Here is a 27,187-nt window from a genome sequence, read left to right on the forward strand (position 1 = left end):
GTCAGTAGAGTGTATAGTTGTTACTACCAGGGAGGAGGTGCTTGGGAAGCTGAAAGGTCTGAAGGTAGATAAGTCACCTGGACCAGATGGACTACATCCCATGTTTCTGAAAGGCAGTAGCTGAAGAGATTGCAGAGGCATTAGTAATGATTGATTCATTAAGGTTGTCATAGCCGGGAAGGGAGTACTGGGGATAAGCTCCCACTACCTATTAAATGCTCCCAATGACATGTGTCTCAAATAGCCTCTGACAACCAAGTCCAGCTCCTGGCTTCACTCGTGACTTAGCTACTAAGCCCGGTGGAAGTGTTTCTACTGAGAGGAGAAGGGGTAAAGGTGGGTTACTGCACCTTAAAACCAGTTGATTTGGGCCGACGGGAATTGTCAGCTGTGGCTGGCAGCTCTTCTAGGAGAAGAAAATCTCTCTCAAACCTCAGCTGCCTTGCAGCTATGCGCTGAGGAAAAATCCAGAGCTGGAGTCCCTAGAACAGTTCAACGCTGACTGGCAACTCCTGCGACACTGCTGGTACCAAACTGTATCGGTCTTTGCTGTTCCTTTGGACTCATCAGATGTGTGAAGAGGGGGAGCCTACTGCATGGGCAACAGTTTGCTCTCCATATCGTACTGCCCTGGCTTGTGTATAGCTAAGGTTGACCCTGATCCAATGGAGGACCTCTAGTAATGATCTTTCAAGATTCACTATATTCAAAGTATTGAGTACAGGAGTTGGAATATTATGTTGAAGTTGTACAGGCCTAAGTTGGAGTTCACTCAGAAGGTGATGAGAGTGTGGAACGAGCTGCTAATAGAAGTGGTGGATGCATATTCGATTTCAAAATTTAAGAGTAATTTGAATAAGTACATGGATGGGGATTGTACAGAGGGCTATCGTTCGGGTGCAGGTCGATGGGACTGGGCAGAATAATAGTTTAGCATGGACAAGGTCAGCTGAAGGACCCTTTTCTGTTCTGTAGTGTTCTATGCTCTATGACTGGGGGCAGGTGGGAGACAGACTTGGAGATGGTGAAGAAATAAGGATATAAGAATTTAAGGAATTTGGAGCAAGAGCATTGGTCAGGGTTAGTGAGCTGTGAGCACAGTCCTCGGACTGTGTTGGACAGTGACACGTAACGATGTATATCACTGTATGTTTCAATATTTCGGTATATTTGTGACAAATAAGGCTGGTCTTTAAAAATTAGTAAGCTAGGAATAGGGAGGAAGTGTTCATGGGTTTATGGACTGTGCAGATGGTAGATGGTAGATGTACTCAGGTTGCCAAACTGTAGCTGAAAGGAAATATGTGATAGTGGGCATGTTTCTTTTGGAACAGAACAAAGGTGAGGGATGATTTAATTGAGGTGAGTAAAATTATGAGGGCCCTACAAAGGGTGAATTTGAAGGACATGCTTCCATGGGCAGAGGAGATAAAAGCAAAGGAAGTGGCATTAATTTTGTGTCATTGGTAAAAAGGATTAGAGCCATTAAGTCATAGAGCACTAAAAGATGCCATTCAGCCCAGCTGGCGCATGCTGATCAGGATACCCATCCGAGCTAGGTCCATCTGCCTGCGTTTGACCTATATCCCTATAAATCAGGGGTTATAAACCCTTTTTATGCCACGGATCCATGGATCCCTACTATTAACCTAGGAGTCAGAACTCCAGGTTGGGAAATTCTGCACTAAATCTTTCCTTTCCAAGTACCTTTTAAATGTTGTTAATGTACCTGCTTTAACCACTTCCTCTGATAGCTCATTCCATACATTGACCAGCCTCTGGGTGAAAAGGTTGTCCCGCAGGTTCCTATTAAACCTCTCTGCTCTCATTTTAAACCTACGCCCTCAATTCTTGAATCCTCAGTCCTGGGAAACAGCCTGTGAACATCCACCTTAATAATGGCCCTCATGATTTTATATACCTCGTGAACAGGGGTTCCCAACCTGGAGTCCACAGACCCCTTAATTAATGATAGTCATAGTCATAGTCATACTTCATTGATCCTGGGGGAAATTGGTTTTCGTTACAGTTGCGCCATAAATAATTAAATAGTAATAAAACCATAAATAGTTAAATAGTAATATGTAAATTATGCATGGAAATAAGTCCAGGACCAGCCTATTGGCTCAGGGTGTCTGACCCTTCAAGGGAGGAGTTGTAAAGTTTGATGGCCACAGGCAGGAGTGACTTCCTATGACGCTCTGTGTTGCATCTCAGTGGAATGAGTCTCTGGCTGAGTGTACTCCTGTGCCCAACCAGTACATTATGTAGTGGATGGGAGACATTGTCCAAGATGGCATGCAACTTGGACAGCATCCTCTTTTCAGACATCATCGTCAGAGAGTCCAGTTCCATCCCCACAACATCACTGGCCTTACGAATAAGTTTGTTGATTCTGTTGGTGTCTGCTACCCTCAGTCTGCCCCAGCACACAACAGCAAACATGATAGCACTGGCCACCACAGACTCGTAGAACATCCTCAGCATCGTCCACCAGATGTTAAAGGACCTCAGTCTCCTCAGGAAATAGAGACGACTCTGACCCTTCTTGTAGACAGCCTCAGTGTTCTTTGACCAGTCCAGTTTATTGTCAATTCGTATCCCCAGGTATTTGTAATCCTCCACCATGTCCACACTGACCCCTTGGATGGAAACAGGGGTCGCCGGTATCTTAGCTCTCCTCAGGTCTACCACCAGCTCCTTAGTCTTTTTCACATTAAGCTGCAGATAATTCTGCTCACACCATGTGACAAAGTTTCCTACCATAGTCCTGTACTCAGCCTCATCTCCCTTGTTGATGCATCCAACTATGGCAGAGTCATCAGAAAACTTCTGAAGATGACAAGACTCTGTGCAGTAGTTGAAGTCCGAGGTATAAATAGTGGAGAGAAAGGGAGACAAGAAAGTCCCCTGTGGAGCCCCAGTGCTGCTGATCACTCTGTCGGACACACAGTGTTGCAAGCACACGTACTGTGGTCTGCCAGTCAGATAATCAAGAATCCATGACACCAGGAAAGCATCCACCTGCATCGCTGTCAGCTTCTCCCCCAGCAGAGCAGGGCGGATGGTGTTGAACACACTGGAGAAGTCAAAAAACATGACCCTCACAGTGCTCGCTGGCTTGTCCAGGTGGGCATAGACACGGCTCAGCAGGTAGACGATGGCATCCTCAACTCCTAGTCGGGGCTGGTAGGCGAACTGCAGGTGATCTAAGTGTGGCCTGACCATAGGCTGAAGCAGCTCCAGAACAAGTCTCTCCAGGGTCTTCATGATGTGCGAGGTCAATGCCACCGGTCTGTAGTCATTGTGGCCACTGGGGCGCGGCGTCTTCGGCACAGGGATGAGGCAGGATGTCTTCCACAGCACAGGAACCCACCGGAGCCTCAGGCTCAGGTTGAAGACATGGCGAAGTACTCCACACAGCTGAGGGGCACAGGCTTTGAGCACCCTGGTACTGACACCATCCGGTCCTGCAGCCTTGCTTGGGTTGAGACGTTTCAGCTGTCTTCTCATCTGTTCAGCTGTGAAGCCCACCGTGGTGGTTTTGTGTGGGGAAGGGGTATAGTCATGAGAGCAGGGTGGGGGCTGCTGTTGGGAACCCCTGCTTTATAAGGTCACCCACTCAGTCTCCTACTCTCCAATGAAAAATGTCCCAACCATTTGTGGTAGAGACAAAATCCAAAGGGAACATAAATTTATGCCATGGATTTCCCCACTACTGATGTAAGTCTCACGACCTGTAGTTTCTTGGCTTACTCCTACTAACCTTTTTTTGCATAAAGGAATTAAATGAACTATTCTCCAGTCCTCTGGTACATCATCCGTTGCTAATGAAGGTGCAAAAGACTCCATTAAAGATTAGCTTTATTTGAAACATGTACATTGAAACATAGAAAAATTCAGTGAAATGCATAATTTAAGTCAATGATCAACACGGCTGTGCTGGGGGCAGACCACAAGTGCCCTCATGCTTCTGGCACCAATATAGTATGCCCACACCTACCATCCTCCATGCCTGTGCAATATGGGAGGAAGTGGGAGCACAGGGAGAATGAAAAATTCTTTATGACAGCGGCCGAAGGTGAACTCTGATCGCTGGTGCTGTAAAGCGTTACCGTAGCCAGACCTCAGCAATCTCCTCCCTTGCTTCCCATAGCACCCTAGAATAGATCTTGTCTGGTCTTGGAGATATATCCGTACTGTAGGCTGATACCTTTAATACTGAATCCTTCCTGACACAGCCACTGGGGCGGCACAGTAGCGTAGCGGTTATCAAAGCTTTACAGTACCAGCGACCTGGGTTCAATTTCTGCCGCTGCCCGTGAAGAGCTTGTCTGTTACCCTTGTGACCGTGTAGTTTTCCTCCAGGTGCTCCGGATTTCTTCCAAAGTCCAATGATGTACCGATTGGTCATTGTAAATTGTCCTGTAATTAGGCTAGGATTAAATTGGGGGATTGCTGGATGGTGTGGCTTGAAGGTCTGGAAGGACCCATTCCGTACAATATCTCAATAAATGAAAATAAACGTTGTAGAATATCAGCACCTCCTTTCCTAGAACACTCCATCCTCCACATTCTTCTCCATGATGAATACTAATGAGAAATATTCATTTTGATCCCACTCATATCACATAGATTTCCCTTTCAGTCCCCAAGGGGACCTACTGTTTCCTAGCTACTCCCTTTTCCAATATAAAAGATTTTGAGCAACACTCACAACACGCTGGAGGAACTCAGCAGGTCGGGCAGCATTCGTGGGAAAGATCGGTCGACGTTTTGGGCCGGAACCCTTCGTCAGGTTTCGGCCCGAAACGTCGACCGATCTTTTCCACGGATGCTGCCCGACGTGCTGAGTTCCTCCAGCGTGTTGTGAGTTGCTTTGACCTCAGCATCTGCAGATTATTTTGTGTAAAAGATTTTGAGATTCTCCATGATTCTGCTCTCCATCCAGGCCCTCGTCTCATGACTACCATCGGGCAGGAATTAGAGAGGCCTTGGGTCCTATACCACTAGGTTCAGGAGCCTTTATTACCCTCCAACTGTCTACAAGAGGCTGTCTACAAGAAGAGTCAGAGCCGTCTCTATTCCCTGAGGAGACTGAGGTCCCTATAACATCTGTCGAACGATGCTGAGGATGTCCTACGAGTCTGTGGTGGCCAGTGCGATCATGTTTGCTGTTGTGTGCTGGGGCAGCAGGCTGAGGGTAGCAGACACCAACAGAATCAACAAACTCATTCGTAAAGCCAGTGATGTTGTGGGGATGGAACTGGACTCTCTGACGGTGGTGTCTGAAAAGAGATTGCTATCCAAGTTGCATGCCATCTTGGACAATGTATGCCATCCACTATATAATGTACTGGTTGGGCACAGGAGTACATTCAGCCAGAGACTCATTCCACTGAGATGCAGCACAGAGCGTCATAGGAAGTCATTCCTGCCTGTGGCCATCAAACTTTACAACTCCTCCCTTGGAGGGTCAGACATCCTGAGCCAATAGGCTGGTCCTGGACTTATTTCCACCTGGCATAATTTACACATTATTATTTAATTATTTATGGTTTTATATTGCTATATTTATACTTTATTCTTGGTTGGTGCATCTGTAACGAAACCCAATTTCCCTCGGGATCAATAAAGTACGTCTATCTATCTATCTACCTATCTATCTAACCATCAAGCTGCTGCTCTGGATTGAGTATACAACCTACAGACTCACTTTCAAGGACTCTTTACAGCTCTCAATCTCAGTATTAATTTTATTTGAACAGTTTATCTTCATTTGCACATTAGTTGTTTGTCACTCTTTGTTTATGTATTTTTTTTGGTAAAATTCTTTTGTATTTTTTTTCCTGTAAATGTCTGCAAGGGAATTAGTCTCAGTCCAGTATATGGAAACATATATACTCCGTGGCCACTTCATGCCCTACACCTGCTCGTTAATGCAAACACCTAAAGAGCCATGTGGCAGCAACTCAATGCGTAAAAACATGGTCAAGAGGTTCAGTTGTTGTTCAGATCAAACATCAAAATGGGGAAGGAATGTGATCCAAGTGACTTTGACTGTGGAATGATTGTTGGTGCCACAGAGGGTGGTTTGAGTATCTCAGGAAACTGCTGATCTCCTGAGATTTTCACACACAACAGTTTCTGGGGTTTACAGAGAATGGTGTGAAATACAAAAAAAAATCCAGAGAGGGACAGTTCTGTGGGTGAAAACACCTTGTTAATGAGAGAGATCAGAGGAGAGTGGTTCAAGCTGACAGGAAGGTGAGAGTAACTCAAATAACCAAACGTTACAACAGAAGAGCATCTCTGAATGCACAACATGTCAAACCTTGAAGTGGCTGAGTACTGCAGCAGAAGACCTCAGGTGGTACCTAATAAAGTGGCCACTGAGTGAAAATACTTTGATAATAAATTTACTTTGAACTTCTTTGCCCTCTTAACTCCTTCCTTAAGTTTGATGTCCAACTCACTGGCTGAGTTGCAAATCAATACTCCCTCAAAGCCTTTCGGAATAGTGTCCTGGTTTTGTTTTAAGTAGTTTCCAGATAAAACTTCCATTCTTGCAATTCTCTGGTCTTACCTGTACCAGGTAATGTTGGGTTCTGGAGATCCAGTTGCGGTACACATCAGTGCTACAGATTCCCGTTGATCTGCTGTTGCATTTGCTGACCGCACAGGAACATGGATTGTGGGAGGAACTATAGTAGATGGAAGGAAAAAGAGACAAAAGAGCACATAAGCACAGGAACATATGAAGATCATAATAACCGTCACTAGATGAACAAGAACTTTAGTAGCAGAGTAGAACAGCAAGTAGTGCTGTTGCCTGGTATGTCAGAGATCTGGGTTCAATTTTCACCTTTACTTTTGAGCACTTATTTCCCCTCAGGTGCTCCGATTTCCATGAGACCATAAAAAAAAGGAGCAGAATTAGGCCTTTCCGTCCATCAAGTCTGCTTCACCATTTCATTATGGCCGATTTATTTTCCCTCTCAACTCCATTCTACTGCCTTCTCCCCATAGCCTGTGACACCCCTATTAGTCAAGAACCTATCAACCTCCATTTTAAACATACCCAGTGACTTGGCCACCACAGCCATCTGTGGCAGAGAATTCCAAAGATTCACCACCCTTTGGCTAAAGAAATTCCTCCTCACGTCTGTTCCAAGGGGATGTCCTTGTCATCCGAGGCTGCACCCTTTGGTCCTAGACTCTCCCACTATAGAAAACATTCACTCCATCTCGGCCTTTCAATACTTGATAGGTTTCAATGAGATCCCCCCGCCCCACCTCATTCTTCTAAACTCCAGTGAGTACAGGCCCAGAGCTCCTCATATGGTAATCCTGTACTTTTGAAGCTGGTACTTTTGAGGTTAAAAGAGACTTTTGGAGTATGTGGGTGGGGGAAATGGTGTGAACATCACCTATAGCCTATTCTGATCCAACTATGTTGCTGTCAAGGGCAAGAAAGGTCACCAATGTCTCTACTTCCTCAGGAGGCTAAACAAATTCAGCATGTCCCTGTTGACTCTTACTAATTTTCATCAATGCACCCAATAAAGCATTCTCTCCATAAAAACATAAGACATAGCAGCAGAACTGGGCCACTAAACCCACTGGGTCTGCTCTGCCAGTCCATCATGGCTGACTTATTAGCCCTCTCAACCCCACTGTCCTGCCTTTTCCCCTGTAACCTTTGATGCCCTTACTATTAGCCTCCACTTTAAACCCAATGACTTGGCTTCCACAGCCATTTGTGGTGATGAATACTTCAGATTCACCACCCTCTGGCTGAAGAAATTCCTTCTCACCTCTGATCTAAATGCATATCCCTCTATTCTGAGGCTGTGCCCTCTTGTCCTAGACTCCCCCACCATATGAATCATTCTCTTCACGTCCAATCTATCTAGGCCTTTCAATATTTGATAGGTTTCAATGAGATTCCCCTTCATTCTTCTGAACTCTAGGAGGCCAAGATTGGAGGGATGGAGGGATGGAGGGATGGAGGGATGCAGGGATGCATGGAGTGAGGGGAGGACACACTGACAGGGAAGGGTGGAGCTATGGAGTGATTCCAGGGATGAGAGCTTTAAAACAGATGAGTTGCTTAACCAGGAGCTAGAGTAGATCTGTGACCACAGGAATTATAGGTACTTGTGACTCAGGTTACTGCTTTCAAATGTAGGGCTTTTCCACTTAGTGTGGGCATGTGGCCAAGTGGTTAAGGCATTGGACTAGCGACCAGAAGGTCGTGAGTTCGAGCCCCAGCTGAGGCAGCTTGTTGTGTCCTTGAGCAAGGCACTTAATCACATGTGCTCTGTGTGGTGCCAAGCTGTATGGGTCCTAATGCCCTTCCCTTGGACAACATTGGTATCGTGGAGAGGGGAGACTTGCTGCATGGGCAACTGCCGGTCTTCCATACAACCTTGCCCAGGTCTGTGCCCTGGAGAGTGAAGACTTTCCAGGCGCAGATCCATGGTCTCGCAAGACTAACGGATGCCCACTTAAGGCAGAGAAGAGTGAAACATTTTTTTTCCCCAAAGGGGAGTAGAATTAAAATGTTTGAATATTTCTAAGGCTGAGGGAGATAATCAAGAGGTTGAAGGATTATCATGGTAGGTGGGAAAGTGGAGTTGTTGTGTCAACTGGATCAGTTAATTGGTGAAGCAGGTTTGAGGGGCAGAGTGGCCTACTATTACTCAAAAACATACATTTGTACGTATGTTCTGGGCATGAGCAGTGGAGTTTGAATTACTGCAACTTTACTGGCAGAAGAAGGCAGTGTTTTCTGTGTTGCCACCAGCACCTGAGTGCAAGGATAGATCCCCTTGAAACCTCCTACCTCTTACATTCAATCTGTGACTTTTGCCTTCAGGTGCCTCTGCTCAGGGTAAAAGTTCCCTGCCATCTACCCCATCCATTACACTTCCAACGTGTACAATGAGAGATAATTGATGGAGTTGTACACTATCATAGTGGGTTTATACAAGATAAAGTCAGGTAAGGTACAAGAAACTGCAGAAGCTGGAATCTGAAGCTAATAAAGGGATATCCCCTTTAGAACAGAGATGAAGAGGAATTTCTTTAGATAGAGGGTGGTGAATCTGTGGAATTTGCTGTCTCATTGAGTGTGTGCTTTCAGGTTCCTGTACCTCCTTCCTGATGGTAGCAATGAGAACAAGGCATGACCTGGGTGATGGGGGTCCTTAATGATGGATGCCACCTTTCTGAACCATCAGTCCTTGAAGATATCCATATTTCTATTTACAATCAGAGATGCAGAGCCAATAGAACTACAGTATAGGGAACACTCTCTGTAAGTGGTCAAAATTGACCAATTTGGAGCTGGAAAGGAGATGGTTGTAGGTTGCTTATAAAATTAAAGAAAAATCATCTGAAAACATTATGTATATCATTAGTCTTTGAATAGCAAATAGCTTGAACCCACAGGGAACATATATCAATTTTATATGTGTAGCTGCTGATGTATGAAATTTAGATAACCAGAGAAGACAGACAGGTGAACAAAATGCCTGTAACATGAATAATGAGGATTTTGTAGAAGCCTGCAGGAGCCCTGGTTAATTGATTCATTTCAACAGATTTCTGGAGTGCAAGGACAGAGAAAGGCAGAAAATAGGACCAGTCCTGAGCCCTTCAGGTCTGCTCCACTCCTCAGTGACAGCAAAGGCTGAACAACTCAAATCCTCTCCTGTAGCTATTGGCATGGCCAGAAAAGATTCATTGGGCTGAATGGCCTACTTCTGGGCCAGAGTGAAGTTGAGTTTACTGTCATATGATTCAATCCCCTCCCCCACCACCGGATTAATGAAGGTCAACACACCATACATCTTCTCAAGCACCCTATAAACTTGTGTGGCTACTTTGACAGATTTATGGACGTGGACACCAAGATCCCACTGTTCCTCCATTGGTAAAGGGTGAAGGTAAGAGAGTGGGGTAGAAAACACAGTCAGCCATTTATGAATGGTGTACCAAACTTAATGGGCCAAATGGCAGAATTCTGCTCCTGTATCTTATAGTCTTACAACCTTTTCCCTCCGTGGATGTTGCTTGATTCTAAGTTGGAATGAAAACCTTATTGTTAACAGCATCACAAAACACGTAGCATCAGATACACAACATACACAAGAATAATATAAAGCAATCAGAATCAGGTTTAATATCACCGGCATATGTCATGGAATTTGTTGTTATGCGGCATTAATACATTGCAATAAACAATAAAAAAACTAAATTACAGTAAGAAGTATATATATAAAGGTAAATTAAATAAGTAATGCAAAAAAGTAGTGAGGTAGCTTTCATGGGTTCAATGTCCATACAGAAATCTGATGGCAGTGGGGAGGAAGCTGTTCCTGAAACACTGAGTGTGTGCCTTTAGGCTCCTGTACCTCCTTCCTATAGGTAGCAATGTGAAGAGGGCATGTCCTGGGTGATGCAGGTCCTTAATAATGGATGCCCCCTTTTTGAGGCATCGCTCCTTGAAGACGTCCTGGCTGCTGAGGAGGGTACGCTGGAAAGGTTTACTGCTCAAGATGGAGCTGGCTGAATTTACAACTTTCTGCAGCTTTTCCCAATCCTGTGAGGTGGGGGAAGAGGGAGTCACAGTCCAGTGTGGTGCAAAGTGGTCATATCAAATTATGAATGATGATAAAAGTAATGAGTCGACTTTCAAGAGAATAGCACAAACAGCCCACCTAAATTGTCATGGTTTTGCTAAACTGCAATGATTAAGGTTGTGCAAGTCAGTTCAAGAACCGAATAGTTGATGGGAAGTAGTTGTACCTGACCTGGTGGTGTGGGACCACAGGTTTCTATCTCTCCTGCTCCTTGGCTTGATAGATTAGAATTATTTAAAGTTTAATGTTCCAAGTAAATACATTATCAAAGTACATATACATCACCATATACTACACTCAGGTTAATTTTCCTGTGGGCATTGACAGTAAATAAAAAGAAACACGATAGAATCAATGAAAAACCACACACAAAGATGAACAAAAACTGATGTACAAAAAGATATCAAATTGTGAAAACACAAAAAGAAAAAACAAAATAATAACAATAAATAATTAAGTAGAGTGAAATGTGTTATTTGCATTTAACAACCAACACATTCTGCATATGTGCCGAGGGCAGCCCGCAAGTGTTGCCACACAATCCAATGCCAACATAGCATGCCCACATTGTTCATCAGAACAACTCACAGCCAACACACAACAAGCAACAACAGCAAAACAAATCCTTTCTCCTCCCCCCCCCGCCCCCCACTGTATGCACACACAGACAGGCCAGCAACCCCGGAACAGACAACCTCCAGTTTGAGGTCCTGGACTCGCAGGTATCTGGCCTTCAACCCTGGACTAGATGGCTGGTCTATTTAGGGGTTCATTCATTTTCTGCATGCTATAACTGAGGCTGGTAAACCTTTTCTTTACAGGCTGAATGACATAATCTGCAACGGGATTTAAACTCAGTTTCCAGATTTAGTTCAGGGCTCTGGACCGTTGGTTCACTAATTCAACAGCTGTCCCATTAAACTTTCACATTTCTCCCAAACCCAGGCTAAATTAATATGCAGAAGAATGATTTACACATTGTGGTAGACAAACATTACTGAGGCTGTTAGTGGATAAATAAGCACACTTTTCAACTTGTAGTCTACACGGATATGAAACATAGAATGAACTTCCTTTTCCATTACTATCTTGGACTCTAACAGCTACTAAAATGAATATTGGAGTGAAAGTTTTAGCCACACGAAAAAATACAAACTCTTATTCATGCTTTGTTGGGTTCCAGTAATGATGGTGAATATAGTTGTTGAAGTTACATTGAAAGATACACCCAGTGGCCACTTAATTAGATACACTTGTACACCTGCTCATTATTGCAAATATCTAATCAGCCAATCACATGGCAGCAACTCAATGTATAAAAGCATGCAGACATGGTCAAGGGGGTCAGTTGTTCTTTAGACAAAGTATCAGAATGGAGAAGAAACGTGATCTATGTGACTTCGATCAAGGAATGATTGCCGGTGCCAGACAGGGTGGTTTGAGTATCTCAGAAATTGCTGATCTCCCAAGACTTTCATGCACAATGGTCTCTAAAATTTATAGAGAATGGTGCAAAAAATCCTGTGAGCGGCAGGATTCACAATTGCCTTCCAGTCAGCTTGAACCAGTCTAGTCATTCTCCTTTGAACTCTCAACTCTCATTAAAAGGCATTTTCACCACAGATCTTCCACTCACTGGATTTGTCTTAGCATTCCACATTATTCACTGTAATCACTAGAGAAAATCCCAGAAGATCAGCAGTTTCTGTTTTACTCAAACGATCCTGCCTGGCAACAACAATCATTTCACAGTCAAAGTCACTGAGATCACATTTCTTCCCCATTCTGATGATTGGTTTGAAAAACAACTGAATCTCTTGACCATGTATGCATGCTTTTATGCATTGAGCTGCTGCCACATGATTGGCTGATTAGGTATTTGCATTAGTGAGGAGATGAACAGATGTTGTCATTGTGGCTATCCCTCGAGGTTGAGGATGATGGTCTTCGTTCTGAAGAAGAGGCCCACAGAGCAAAGACACCTGTGCGTGTATTTGTTTAACGTGTACTTGATGTTGCACTCCAAGAAGCACATGATACTTCACAAATCAACCAACTGATTCCAATGGCATGGAAACCACGATGATTGGAGCTAATGGATTTGTTGCAGCCTTCATCCGCCTTCACAGCCATTGAGTTCGAAGTAACCTCGTCCACCTGTTCCACCGCTGAGGTCTTGGTTGGACTGTTCTTTGTCAGGGACCTCACCCTCGACCTTACCGCCATGAGTGACCCTACCAGGAGCATAGCTCCAGACGGCATCGCTCTCGGGATCACGGGACCACACAAGCTTCTCCACCACGACAAGGTGACAAGTATCTAATGGCCATTGACTGTATATTAGCAATAATAAATCTGAGTCTGACCACCTAAACCTGGGTAGCAATCACGCAAAGAATAAACTGCAAATCTGAAGTACTCTTTTGGAAAGCATCAAGTTGGATAAGTCTCCGGGACCAGATGAGATATATCCCAGCCTACTGTGGGAGGCAAGGGAGGAGATTGCTGAGCCTCTGGCAATGATCTTTGCATCATCAATGGGGACGGGAGAGATTTTGGAGGATTGGAGGGTTGCGGATGTTGTTCTATTATTCAAGAAAGGGCATAGAGTTCACCTAGGAAAATATAGACCAGTGAGTCTTACTTCAGTGGTTGGTAAGTTGATGGAAAAGGTTCTGAGAGGCAGGATTTATGAACATTTGAAGAGGCATAATATGATTAGGAATAGTCAGCACGGCTTTGTCAAAGGCAGGTCATGCCTTATGAGCCTGATTGAATTTCTTGAGGATGTGACTAAACACATTGATGAAGGTAGAGTAGTAGATGTAGTGTATATGGATTTTAGCAAGGCATTTGATAAGGTACCCCATGCAAGGCTTATTGAGAAAGTAAGGAGGCATGGGATCCAAGGGGACATTGCTTTGTGGATCCAGAACTGGCTTGCCCACAGAAGGCAAAGAGTGTTTGTAGACGGGTCATATTCTGCATGGAGGTCAGTGACTAGTGGTGTGCCTCAGGGATCTGTTCTGTGACCCCTACTCTTCATGATTTTTATAAATGACCTGGATGAGGAAGTGGAGGGATGGGTTAGTAAATTTGCTGATGACACAAAGGTTGAGGGTATTGTGGATCGTGTGGAGGGCTGTCAGAGTTTACAGCGGGACATCGATAGGATGCAAAACTGGGCTGAGAAGTGGCAGATGGAGTTCAACCCAGATAAGTGTGAATTGGTTCATTTCATAAGTCAAATATGATGGCAGAATATAGTATTAATGGTAAGACTCTTGGCAATGTGGAGGATCAGAGGGATCTTGGGGTCCGAGGCCATAGGACACTCAAAGCTGCAGCGCAGGTTGACTCTGTGGTTAAGAAGGCATATGGTGTATCGGTCATCAACCGTGGGCTTGAGTTTAAGAGCTGAGAGGTAATGTTGCAGCTATATAGGACCCTGGTCAGACCCCGCTTGGAGTACTGTGCTCAGTTCTGGTCACCTCACTACAGGAAGAATGTGGAAGCCATAGAAAGGGTGCAGAAGATATTTACAAGGATGTTGCCTGGATTGGGGAGCATGCCTTATAAGAATAGGTTGAGTGAACTCGGTCTTTTCTCCTTGGAGTGGCGGAGGTTGAGAGGTGACCTGATAGAGGTGTATAAGATGATGAGAGGCATTGATCGTGTGGATAGTCAGAGGCTTTTTCCCAGGGCTGAAATGGCTAACACGAGAGGGCACAGTTTTAAGGTGCCTGGAAGTAGGTACAGAGGAGATGTCAGGGGTAAGTTTTTTACTCAGAGTGGTGAGTGCGTGGAATGGGCTGCCGGTGATGCTGGTGGAGGCAGATACGACAGGGTCTTTTAAGAGACTGCTGGATAGGTACATGGAGCTTAGAAAAATAGAGGGCTATGGATAACCAGAGGTAATTTCTAAAGTAAGTACATGTTCGGCACAGCATTGTGGGCTGAAGGGCCTGTATTGTGCTGTAGGTTTTCTATGTTTCTATATGTTTCTTCTGAAGTAGATCTACCTATTGTTCAAGGGGAATATCAAAGTGTGATATTTCAGTGAAGATTCATAATGGGACATCAGGAACTGCTAAATTAGACAGGGTTAATACTCCAGTGAAGTCAAGTGAGACCAGCACTGTGGTATAGATCAAGGAGTCTGTCGAGAGCCAATTAAACTTGTGAAATTCAGAAATGTGTTAGATAAGAAATATGATTTTCTTTTGAAAGAGGGGATGCCATGTATTAAATGTAACATTGGTTGTGAACAGCAATTGCTGCTTTAGACTGTCACCCCTTTAAATACTGTGTAATATGAGAAACCACTCACTGGACAGCAACAACATTTCCGTAAATTCCAATGGCAGTCTGTGAAAAATCATCAGATAGATTCACACTCTCGCTGAGCTCCTCTTGCCTTCGGAGTTCTAGTTCGTACATACTGTAATGGACCTCTTTTTCAAAGATGAATGCAAGGATTCAGAGAGAACAAAGATTGCTCTTATCTTGAACACAAGAGGTTTTGCAGATGCTTCAAATCCAGAACAACACATATGGTTCCATACTGAAATACGCGAGAAAAATAAATCAACTGATGAAAAGTAACACCTACAAAATTGAGGAGGAACTCAGTAGGCCAGGTAGCAGATGCGGAGTGGAACGAATGGTCAACATTTAGGGCTGAGGTCCTTAATCGGGACTAGAAAAGAAGGGGAAATGTTTCAGCCAGAAATATTGATTCTTTATTCCTCTCCGTAGATGCTGCCTGACCTACTGAGTTCCTCCAGCATTTTTTTTGTGTGTTCTGTTCTTATCATCCCCAGTTACCCAGCAAGATAACCACACATGACAATTGCGATAAACTTACCTCAAGATTTAAGCTTAATTTCACAGGGCTTTTCCAAATCATTGCTGCTTGGAACTCTGAAAGTTTGTCTTTATAACCCCAGTTACTGTTCAAAGATATTGGCATTAAATAATATGCTTTTGATTACTTTGCTTGGTGCAGACATCGCTAACAAGACCAGCCTGTTGTTGGAGACTAGAGACTGCAACTGCCGCATCCTAGAGCAGAAACAGATCTGCCTCTAACCATCAACCACCAACCATTGTCTCCCAACTACACTCCTTCTCCACCTACCCATCAACTCCTCACCTGGCTCCACCTATCACAAGTCAGCTTCTGCCCCTCCCCTGGACTGTCTCCCTACCAGATCTAGTCCTGATGCAAGCTCTAGGACAAAAATGAAATAGGAACATTTGAAAGCTCCGGACCTGTCCTCATTGGAGGTTAAAACAATGGGGGGGGGGGCGGTATCTCATTGAAATCTACTGAAGGCTATATAGAGTGGACATGGAGAGGATGTTTCCTATTGTGGGGGAATCTAGAACCAGAGGGCACAGCCTCATAATAGAAGGATATCCCTTCAGAATCGAGATGAGGAGGAATTTGGTACAGTCAACGTTTAGCCCGTAACGTCGACTGTACCTCTTCCTAGAGATTCTACCTGGCCTGCTGCGTTCACCAGCAACTTTTATGTGTGTTGCTTGAAATTCCAGCATCTGCAGATTTCCTCGTGTTTGAGGAAGAATTATGAGGAGTGTTTGATGTCTCTGGGCTTGTACTCACTGGAGTTCAGAAGAATGAGGGGGGATCTCATTGAAACCTCGTAGCTACATTGGAATTCATAGTTACAGGCAGTTGTGGTGGTCAAGTTATTGGGTATATTTAAGGCAGAGGTTGATAGATTCTTAATTAGTCAGGGTATGAAGGGATACAGGGAGAAGGCAGGAGATTGGGGCTGAGAGGGAAATAGATCAGCCAGATGAAATGCTGGAGCAGACTTGAGCGGCCAAATGGCCTAATTCTGCTCCTACATCTTATGGTCTTTTGGAGTCTCAACAAGGAGGTAAGCAGAGGTTGACAGGTTCTTGATTAATAACAGTGTCAAAGGCTACAGGTAAAGGGCAAAAGAATAGGATTGAGGGGGAAAATGGATCAGCCATGATAGAATAATGGAGCAAACTCAATGGGCCAAATAGCCTCATTCTGCTGCTATGTTTTATAGTCTTATGGTAAACAGACCCCAGGGCACTGTATCAAAGATATTACTGAAACAAATTATCTGGTTAGTTGGCACTAGATGGGGTTGTTTGAGTATCTCAGAAACTGCTTATCTCCTCGGAATTACACACACAACATTCAGAATTTACAGAGAGTGGTGGGAAAAACTATAAACACCTAATAACTGGCAGTTCTGTGGGTTAATCTGCCTTGTTAATGACAGAAGTCAGAGGAGATTGGTTCAAGCTGACAGTAAGGTGACAGTAACTCAAATAACCATGTATTACAACAGTGGTGTGCAGAAGAGCATCTCCGAGCACATAACATATTGGATATTGAAGTGAATGGGCTACAGCAGCAGATAACCATGGGCATACAGTCATTAGGTGTCTCCTGTATCTAATAAAGTAGCCACTGAGTGTATATTGTGAAATTTGATATTTTGTGGCAACAGTACAGTGCAAGACATAAAAATTATTACAAGTTACAAAAAAATAAATAAATAGCGCAAAATAGGTAATTAGTGTAGTCCACAGTTGGAATCATCATCATCATCAGGTGCCATGCCCAGTTTGAGCTTTGACTGCCATGGCCCACACACACTCCTGTTTTAGGTCAAGTGGATCAATTCATTGGTACTCATTTCTAGTTCTCTGGCTGCTGTCTCCATCATCATTTGTCTTTGTCTTCCTCTTGCTTTCTTCCCTTCAATCTTTCCCATAATTACCGTGCATTCTAACTTCTCTTTCCTAACCACATGTCCAATGAAGTTACGTTGCCTTTTCATGATCTCATACATTATTTCTCTTTTTGTGCTTGCTCTGTTCTTGACATCCTCGTTAGATATTTGTTTCGTCCATGATATTCTTTGCATCCTCCTCAAAAACCACATCTCTGCTGCTTCAATTCGTTTCCTCATGTTACTGGATATTGTCCAACATTCTGAGCCATATAACATAACTGGATAAACGTAACATTTCAGTACTCTGAGGCCGGTTGTCATGCCTAGTTTAGTATTGGTCAGTATACTCTTCATTCTCGTAAAGGTGTCTTTTGCCATCCCTATTCTTCTTTTGATGTTCATGTCGCACCTGCCATCTGATGTCACCCAGCTTCCTAAGTAGCAAAAGTTCTGTACTTTTGGAATCAAAGTTGGCGGTGAAAACATCAATAATTTCAAATATGCAGATGACACCGTGTTAATTGCAAGTACGGAGGAAGAACTACAAAAATTAATTGATATAATTGTTGAAGAAAGTGGGTCTATCTATCAATTGCAAAAAGACAAAATGTATGGTGATATCCAAAAAGAAGGGGAATCCTATCTGCAGGCTGAGAATAAACGGGGAAGACATAAAACAAGTACAGTTGGAATACTGAATTCAATTATGGTCACCTCATTATGGGAATGCTTTAGAGAGGGTGCAGAAGAGATTTACCAGGATGTTGCCTGGACTAGAGAGCATGTATTATGAGGATAGCTGAGCAAGTCTGGGCTATCCTCTTTGGAGCGAAGGTGAACAAGAGTTGACATGATAGAGACACACAAGATAAGAAGAGACATTCATTAAGTGGACAGCAGTGCCTTTCGCCCAGGGCAGAAATGGCTAGTACGACACGATATAACTTTAAGATAATTGGGGGAAAATATATGCAGGGGATGTCAGGGGTATTTATTTTTTTAACACGAAGCAGTGGGTGCATGAAATCAAATCAAATCAAATTTCTCATTCAACCATATATGAATACAGCTGAACAAAACTGCTTTCCTCTGGAGCCAAGGTGCAAAACACCTTGTTCAAAATAGCTAGCAAAAAAAAAAAATCACGCAAAAAAAAAACACGCACATATATATCCTAAGACCCTGAGCGACATGTCCTACAGATCAATGGTACAGTTCCGGGAACTGCAATCCAGCCTGCCATTCCACTGATCAAACACTGGAGGGCAGCACTGATGGGAGAGCCCTGCCAGGTGCGGCTATAGAGACAGATATTAGGGGAATTTAAGAACCTTGTAGATGGGCAAGTGGATGGTAGAAAAATGAAGGGATATGTAGTAGGGAAGGGTTAAGACTGATTTATACTTCTGCGTCAAATTGACGCCATAGGTACAGTGTAGCCGCGAACCCTACGCAGAGCCTACGCAGATCCCTACGCCGTAGCCTGACGTGCACCCAAAATGTAACTACGTGTCGTGGCAACTTAGACCGCAACAACTGTGATTGGTCTGCTTGGTAGCATCGCATTTCCTCCTACGCTGCAATAGCTTCCCATTGGGCGACTAAAGGGCAGGGAAGGAACTCTGGCTGCAATGCTTTCCATAAAGCTTTACAGACCTCCGAAGTTATGGAGGACACATTTCACTTTTACAAAAAAAGACGCTTGCTTTAAACTTGTTTACCCCAAGAAAGCCTATCATGACCATGAAGCCTTGCATGGGCAGGTGCGTGTGCATGCGCGACATGTCCAAATTGCCGAGCGATGCAGACACACCAATGCACAAGTATAAATGCTTACAACGCGCGTAGGCCACTTGCGTAGGTTACGGCGTCCATTTGACGCACAAGTATAAATCAGCCTTTAGATTGATCTTGGAGTAGGGTAAAAGGTCAGCACAACATCGTGGGCTGAAGGGACTGTACTGGCTGTAATGGTCTATGTCTACCATTTTGTGATATGTTTTGTGAAGTCTGGTTCTTGCTCATAGAAAGTTGGATTAGACCAACTGAAAGTGAACATAACACAGACACCACTGATAACCTGCAGCCGACTTTAGGAAAAGCAGTTTGCTGTTTAACTGGAGTAGTCCAAGCCCAGTGACTGACTTGACAGGCAGTGACTGGTTTAAGTATCCTGACTCAGTGAAAAGCAAGGAAATGATATTAGAGGCAAGTTGTTGTGTGGGAGAAGCACAATGAGGTAATACATAAACACAAGTGGTACTGCAGATGGTGTAACTCCTGAGCAATACAGACACAATGGTGGAGGAACTTAGCAGGTCAGGCAGCATGATGGAAAAGAATAAACAGTTGACACTTCAGACTATGACCCTTCTCTTCAAGATTGGAAACATAGAAACGGAAAACCTACAGCACAATACAGGCCCTTCAGCCCACAAAGCTGTGCCAAGTATGTCCTCACCTGAGAAATTACCTAGGACAGGGGTGGCCAACCTTCTACATACCATGCGTCAATGCACAAGTTCAGATGTGCCATACAACTCTTGTACCCCGACAATTCTTGTAAAATATGTTAATATAGAACTCATGCGTGAAAAAATCGCATCTGACCTAGGGTTACTCATAGCCCTCTATTTTTCTCAGCTCCATATACCAGTCTAGGTGTCTCTTAAAAGACCCTATTATACCTGCCTCCATCAGCATCACCGGCAGCGCATTCCACGCACTCACCACTCTCTGCGTAAAAAACCTACCCCTGACATCTCCTCTGTACCTACTTCCAAGCACATTAAAACTGTGTCCTCTCGTGCTAGCCATTTCAGCCCTGCGAAAAAGCCTCTGACTATCCACATGATCAATGCCTCTCATCATCTTATATACATCTATCAGGTCACCTCTCATCCTCCGTCACTCCAGGAAAAAAGGCCAAGTTCATGCAACCTATTCTCATGAGGCTTGCTCCCCAATCCAGGCAACATTCTTGTAAATCTCCTCTGCACACTTCCTATGGTTTCCACGTCCTTCCTGTAGTGAGGCGACCAGAACTGAGCGCAGTACTCCAAGTGAGGTCTGACCAGGGTCCTATATAGCTGCAACATTACCTCTCGGCTCTTAAACTCAATCCCATGGTTGATGAAGGCCAATGTACTGTATGCTTTCTTAACCACAGAGTCAACCGATGCAGCAGCCTTGAGTGTCCTATGGACTCAGACCCCAAGATCCCTCTGATCCTCCACACTGCCAAGAGTCTTACCATTAATACAATATACTGTCATCATATTTGACCTCTCAAAGTGAGCCACCTCACACTTATCTGGGTTGAACTCCATCTGCCACTTCTCAGCCCAGTTTTGCATCCTATCAATGTCCCGCTGTAAACTCTGACAGTACTCCACATTATCCACAACATCCCCAACCTTTGTGTCATAAGCAAGTTTACTAACCCATCCCTCCACTTCCTCATCCAGGTCATTTATAAAAAATCATGAAGAGAAGGGGTCCCAGAACAGATCCCTGAAACACGCCACTGGTCACTGACCTCCATGCAGAACATGACCCTCTCCCCAATGCCTGGGACAGTGACAAGACAAATCAATCATTTGGCCAACAGGAGGTTCCTTATTTTGGTGTTACAAGTTGGAGTGGCGTGGGTTCTGGGTGAATACTGGTACAAAAGGTACCCATGTCATTTCTATAGATGGACAGTGGAGGGCATTCTGTCTGACTGCAGTCTAGTAAGGAGTCTCTAGTGCACTGGACTGAAGAAAGCTGCAGAGGGTTATGTACTCAGCTACCTCCATCACAGGCACAACCCTCCACACCATCGAGGAAATTAAGGGACAAAGTCATCACTAAGAAAACTCACCAGTTGGAACATGCCCTCTTCTTGTTACTGCATGAATGGTGAGTGCCTGGAATGCATTGCCTGGAGTGCTGGTAGAGGCAGAAACAGTAGGGAAACATTACGGACATTGTGTAGACAGAAGAGATTAGTTTAGCTGGCCATTTGATTATTAATTTAATTGGTCTGGCACAACATTGTGGGCTGAAGGGCCTGTTCCCGTGCTGTAGTGTTCTATGTCATATTTTCTATGTTCCATCAGGGAAGAGGTACAGAAGTCTGAAGACTCACGCTCAGGATTTCAGGAATAGCTTCTTCCCCTCCATCGTCATGAGATTTCTGTAAAATGTCTTTCGAGCTATCCAAATGGTATTACTTATAAATTCAAGCCTTTGTTTTTTCTCCCCCTATGTAGAGGTCCAGAGCCACTTAAAGCTAAAATCACTGTCTTGGAGAACGTTTTCAAGAGGGAGAACCCTTGCAAGGTGTTAGGCCTGGAAGGTGCACCTGGTGGGGAACTGAAAACCTGGGCCAAACAATTGACAGGAGGGTTCAAGGACATTTTCAATCTCTCACTGCTGAAACAGGAGGTTCCCACCTGCTTCAAAAGGGCAACAATCATACTGGTGCCCAAGAAAAGCAGGGTGAGATGATCAATGACTATCACCCAGTGACACTCACATCTACTGTGATGAAGTGCTTTGAGTAGTTAGTTATGGCCAGAATCAACTCTTGTCTAAGGAAGGAGCTGGACTGGGGTCAGTTTACCTATCATTATCAAAAGGTCTACAGAGGATGCAAACACACTGGCCCAGCACTTGTCCTTGGATCACCTAGATTATAGCAATACTTCCAGTGCCCATAAAAGGTATTCATCCCTCTTGGAAGTTTTCCTGTTTTATTGCTTTACAACATTGAATCCAATGGATTTAATTTTGCTTTTTTGACACTGATCATTAGGAAAAGACTCTTTCGTGTCAAAGTGAAAACAAATCTCTGCATAGTCATTCAGGTGGCGCAGTCAGCGGTGGGAGCATTGCACAGTGATGAGATTTCTCGCAGGTTGGCGGCACTCACTTAAAAAGGGGGCTTCACGGGTGTTCGGTATCATTCCGGCGGCCCAATCAGCGGTGAGAGCAGAGCAGAGAGGAGTAAATAAAAGTTCAGAAGGGACACGCTGAGCGGTCATTGTTGGGTGTGGGCCAGTGCTGAGAATGGGTGTGTCAGACTTTGGCTTAAAGGAGGCTTCAGCTCGGTAGAGGCGTTGGCTGTGGGTAAGTTGTCCGGGTAAGTTTCTCTTAAGTTTCCTTTTTTTCTAAGCATGTCAGGGATACATAGTGTAGTTCAAATGGCCGTTGTGTGTTCTTCGTGCCAGATGTTGGAGTTCTGGGAGTCCCGGAGTCTCCCAGGGAACTAAATCTGTTTGAAGTGTATCCTGCTGCAGCTCCTTCAAGACCATGTTAGGGATCTGGAGCAGTATCTGGATGACCTTCGGCTTGTACGGGAGAATGAGGAGATGATCAGTCAGGGTTATAGGGAAGTAGTCACCCATAAGTTACAGGAAGTGTGTAGCTGGGTGACTGTGAGGAGAACATATGAGAAGATAAATAGGTAGTTAGTGCAGAGCACCCCTGTGGCCATTCCCCTCAATAATGACAATACTGTTTTGGAATTGTTGTGGGGGGTGACCTTCCAGGGGAATACCACGGAGACCAGGTGCACCTTAAGGGCGTGTGCTTAGCCCACTGCTCTTCTCTCTCCACACCCACGTCTGTGCGGCTACGCACAGTTCAGACGCCATCTCTCAATTAACACAAATATTTTTGGCAGAATTTCAGAAGGTGATGAGGGGTCACATAGGAATGAGGTAGATCACCAGATTCAGTGGTGTCGCCTCAACAACCCTGCACTCAACGTCAGTAAGACCAAGGAACTGATTGTGGTCTTCGGGAAGGGGAAGTTGATGGGACACACACCAGTAAACATCAAGGCATCAGCAGTGGAAAGGGCAAGCAGTTAAGTTTCTGGGTGTCAACATCTCTGAAGATCTATCCTGAGTCCAACATCCTGAGTCAGTTATCAAGGATGTAATAACAGCACATTTGGAAAGCGGTGAAATGATCGGACAATGTCAGCACGGATTTGTGAAAGGAAAATCATGTCCGACGAATCTCATAGAATTTTTTGAGGATGTAACTAGTAGAGTGGATAGGGGAGAACCAGTGGATGTGGTATATTTGGATTTTCAGAAGGCTTTTGACAAGGTCCCACACAAGAGATTAGTGTGCAAACTTAAAGCACACGGTATTGGGGGTAAGGTATTGGTGTGGGTGGAGAGTTGGTTAGCAGACAGGAAGCAAAGAGTGGGAATAAACAGGACCTTTTCAGAATGGCAGGCGGTGACCAGTGGGGTACCGCAAGGCTCAGTGCTGGGACCCCAGTTGTTTACAATATATATTAATGACTTGGATGAGGGAATTAAATGCAGCATCTCCAAGTTTGCGGATGACACGAAGCTGGGTGGCAGTGTTAGCTGTGAGGAGGATGCTAAGAGGATGCAGGGTGACTTGGATAGGTTGGGTGAGTGGGCAAATTCATGGCAGATGCAATTTAATGTGGATAAATGTGAAGTTATCCACTTTGGTGGCAAAAATAGGAAAACAGATTATTATCTGAATGGTGGCCGATTAGGAAAAGGGGAGGTGCAATGAGACCTGGGTTTCATTATACACCAGTCATTGAAAGTGGGCATGCAGGTACAGCAGGCGGTGAAAAAGGCGAATGGTATGCTGGCATTTATAGCGAGAGGATTCGAGTACAGGAGCAGGGAGGTACTACTGCAGTTGTACAAGGCCTTGGTGAGACCACACCTGGAGTATTGTGTGCAGTTTTGGTCCCCTAATCTGAGGAAAGACATCCTTGCCATAGAGGGAGTACAAAGAAGGTTCACCAGATTGATTCCTGGGATGGCAGGACTTTCATATGAAGAAAGACTGGATGAACTGGGCTTGTACTCGTTGGAATTTAGAAGATTGAGGGGGGATCTGATTGAAACGTATAAGATCCTAAAGGGATTGGACAGGCTAGATGCAGGAAGATTGTTCCCGATGTTGGGGAAGTCCAGAACGAGGGGTCACAGTTTGAGGATAGAGGGGAAGCCTTTTAGGACCGAGATTAGGAAAAACTTCTTCACACAGAGAGTGGTGAATCTGTGGAATTCTCTGCCACAGGAAACAGTTGAGGCCAGTTCATTGGCTATATTTAAGAGGGAGTTAGATATGGCCCTTGTGGCTATGGGGGTCAGGGGGTATGGAGGGAAGGCTGGGGTGGGGTTCTGAGTTGGATGATCAGCCATGATCATAATAAATGGCGGTGCAGGCTCGAAGGGCCGAATGGCCTACTCCTGCACCTATTTTCTATGTTTCTATGTTTCTATATTGATGCAAGTACAAAGAAGGCCCAACAGTGGCTGTATTTCATTAGAGGTTAAAGAAGACTTGGGACGTCACCAAAGACACTCGCAAATTTCTACAGATGTACTATGGAGAGCAGGCTAACCGGTTGCACCAATGGAGGGTGGGGTGGTTGGTGGCACTGCACAGGACCGGAAAATGCAGCAGAAAGTTGTAAACTCAGCCAGCTCCCTCATGGGCTCTAGCCTCCCCAGCATCAATAACACCCTCAAAAGGTGATCCCTGAAAAAGGTAGCATCCTTCATTAAGAACCCCCATCTCCCAGGACATGCCTTCTTCTCATTGCTACCATCGGGGAGGAGGTAGAAGAGCCTGAAGATACACACTTAAAATTTCAGAAACAGCTTATTGCCATCCACCATCAGATTTCTGAATGGGCATGAACCCATGAATACTACCTGAGTATTTTTTCCTCTCATTTCCCACTACTTACTTAATTTAATAAGTACATACCTATTAATATAATTTATAGCTTTTTTATTGTTGTGTATTGCAATGTACTGCTGCCACAAAACAACAAATTTCATGACATATGCCGCTGATATTAAACTGGATTCTAATTCTAAAGTCTGAGCAAGAGGACAATTAGCATGTTATACCTGGAGAGGAATTGTTAATCTGTTTTATATCCCCAGATGATAAATGATTTGAATAAGAAGTCTGACTGCATGTCAATTGTGACTCACCTCAGTATCAATAATTTTTGAATTGTCTATGATCACTACCCCATTAATCCTGTATTTATTTATTTATTAACTGAGCTCTGTACTACTGCCACAAAACAACAAATTTCACGTCATAAAATACAGTGATAACAAACCTGATTCTCATTCTGACTCATTGGCCTGGACTCAACACTTATTAGTGTTGGTACAATAAAGTGCGGGTTTTGAATTAATTAACACAACAGTACCAGTGACCCAGGTTCAATTCCAGCCGGTATCTGTAAGGTATACGTCCCCCCACCCCCGTGACTGAATGTGTTTTCTCCGAGTGTTCTGCTTTCCTCCCTCAGTCTAAAGACATACTGGTCAGTGGGTCAATTGGTCTTTGTAAGTTGTCCTGTGATTAGGCTAGGGCTAAAATGGGGAGGGGCTTACTTTGTGCTGTATCTCAATAAATAAGTTCTTAAAAAGATTCACATGGTAATTCATCTAACCTAAGTGATTTGACTGAAGTAAGGGTCAGTGTGTGAAGGCAGAAAGCCGATTGCCGGCATATTGGAAGATTAATGACAGGAGATAAGCAATGTTCAAGGGACCAGTAACAGATTAATGGCTGAGTAGCAAGGTGCTGCAAGGGGCAGTCATTGACCCTGGTCACACTCTCACACTCTGTGAATCAGTCTGACCATGTACATGCCACTGCAACAGAGCCAGCACAAGATGGCTGTGCGTTAGGCAGGTTTTCCACCATCTGCCGAATCTCTCATGCAATGGAGTGAAGACATGAAAGGTTTCAATTGCTTCTGAACAACAGAGCACAAGTAAGAATGAACGGTGACACAATTACTTGCGGGAGACTACATAAAACACTATAGCACCGTACAGGCCTTTTGGCCTACAAAGTTGTGCCAACCCTTTAACCTACTATAAGATCAATCTAACCCTTCTTTCCAATATAGCCCTCTATTTTTCTATCATACATGTGTCTATTCCAGAGTTTCTTAAGTGTTTCTAATATATTTGCCTCTACCACCATCCTGGGAGGGTTTTCCAAGCACCCATCACACTACGTACAAAAACTGACCTCCAACATCCCGCCCTATACTTTTCTTCAATCACCTTAAAATTATGCATCCTTATATTAGCCACTTCTACCTTGGACAAAAGTCTCTGACTAGACACTCAATCTATGCCTCTTATCATCGTGTGCACTAGTTTGGGATATATAGACATTTTCCACACTTAGCAATTGGTGGGCTTCATTTTCCCAATTAGCAGCTATTCCAACATACTGTTAATGTTTTTCCCTTTCATCCATAGGTCTGAAAGTTGAGGTATCTGGACTGGAGTGGAATCAGTTTAGACCCTGAGGCAGGCTAACACATGCTTTTCCAACCCAGCACAATAGTATCATAGAGGGCTATGAGCACTGGTGTAATAAATCATGCTAGTCAAAAGTGGACTAGTTAATCCCATTCGCAACTCTCCATCTTTGGTCTCCAAACCCTCATTCAGGTACATTTGGCATCCAGTGAAGGAATCTCAAGAACTACAGGAGATACATTCAAAGTTTAAGGGGGGGAAACGTAAGCGGGATGTGCAGGGCAAGTGTTTTTTTACATAAAGAGTACCTGAAATAGATTGCCAGTGATAGTTGTGGAAGCAGATACAACAGAGGAATTTAAGAGACTGTTGAATATGGATTATGTTCAGGCAGAAAAGATTTACTTTAATTTGGCATTGTGTTTGTTACAAGAACGGTAGGCCAAAGGGCTTGTTCCTGTGCTGCACCGTTTGATGTTCTGTGTTGGTA

The 27,187-nt window shown here is 44.2% G+C and overlaps 1 protein-coding gene across 1 annotated transcript in view; it reads right to left on the minus strand.

The window, feature by feature from the left end:
• The window catches only part of LOC140199703 (neural cell adhesion molecule 2-like), a 431,176-nt gene that overhangs the window by 320,380 nt on the left and 83,609 nt on the right, over positions 1 to 27,187 (minus strand). Inside the window, exon 6 of the mRNA XM_072262182.1 lies at positions 6,587 to 6,704. Coding sequence (XP_072118283.1) covers positions 6,587 to 6,704 — 118 coding nt within the window. The remainder of the gene's footprint in view (positions 1 to 6,586; positions 6,705 to 27,187) is intronic.

This window comes from Mobula birostris, chromosome 6, assembly GCF_030028105.1.
Source record: "Mobula birostris isolate sMobBir1 chromosome 6, sMobBir1.hap1, whole genome shotgun sequence".
Classification (NCBI taxonomy): domain Eukaryota; kingdom Metazoa; phylum Chordata; class Chondrichthyes; order Myliobatiformes; family Myliobatidae; genus Mobula; species Mobula birostris.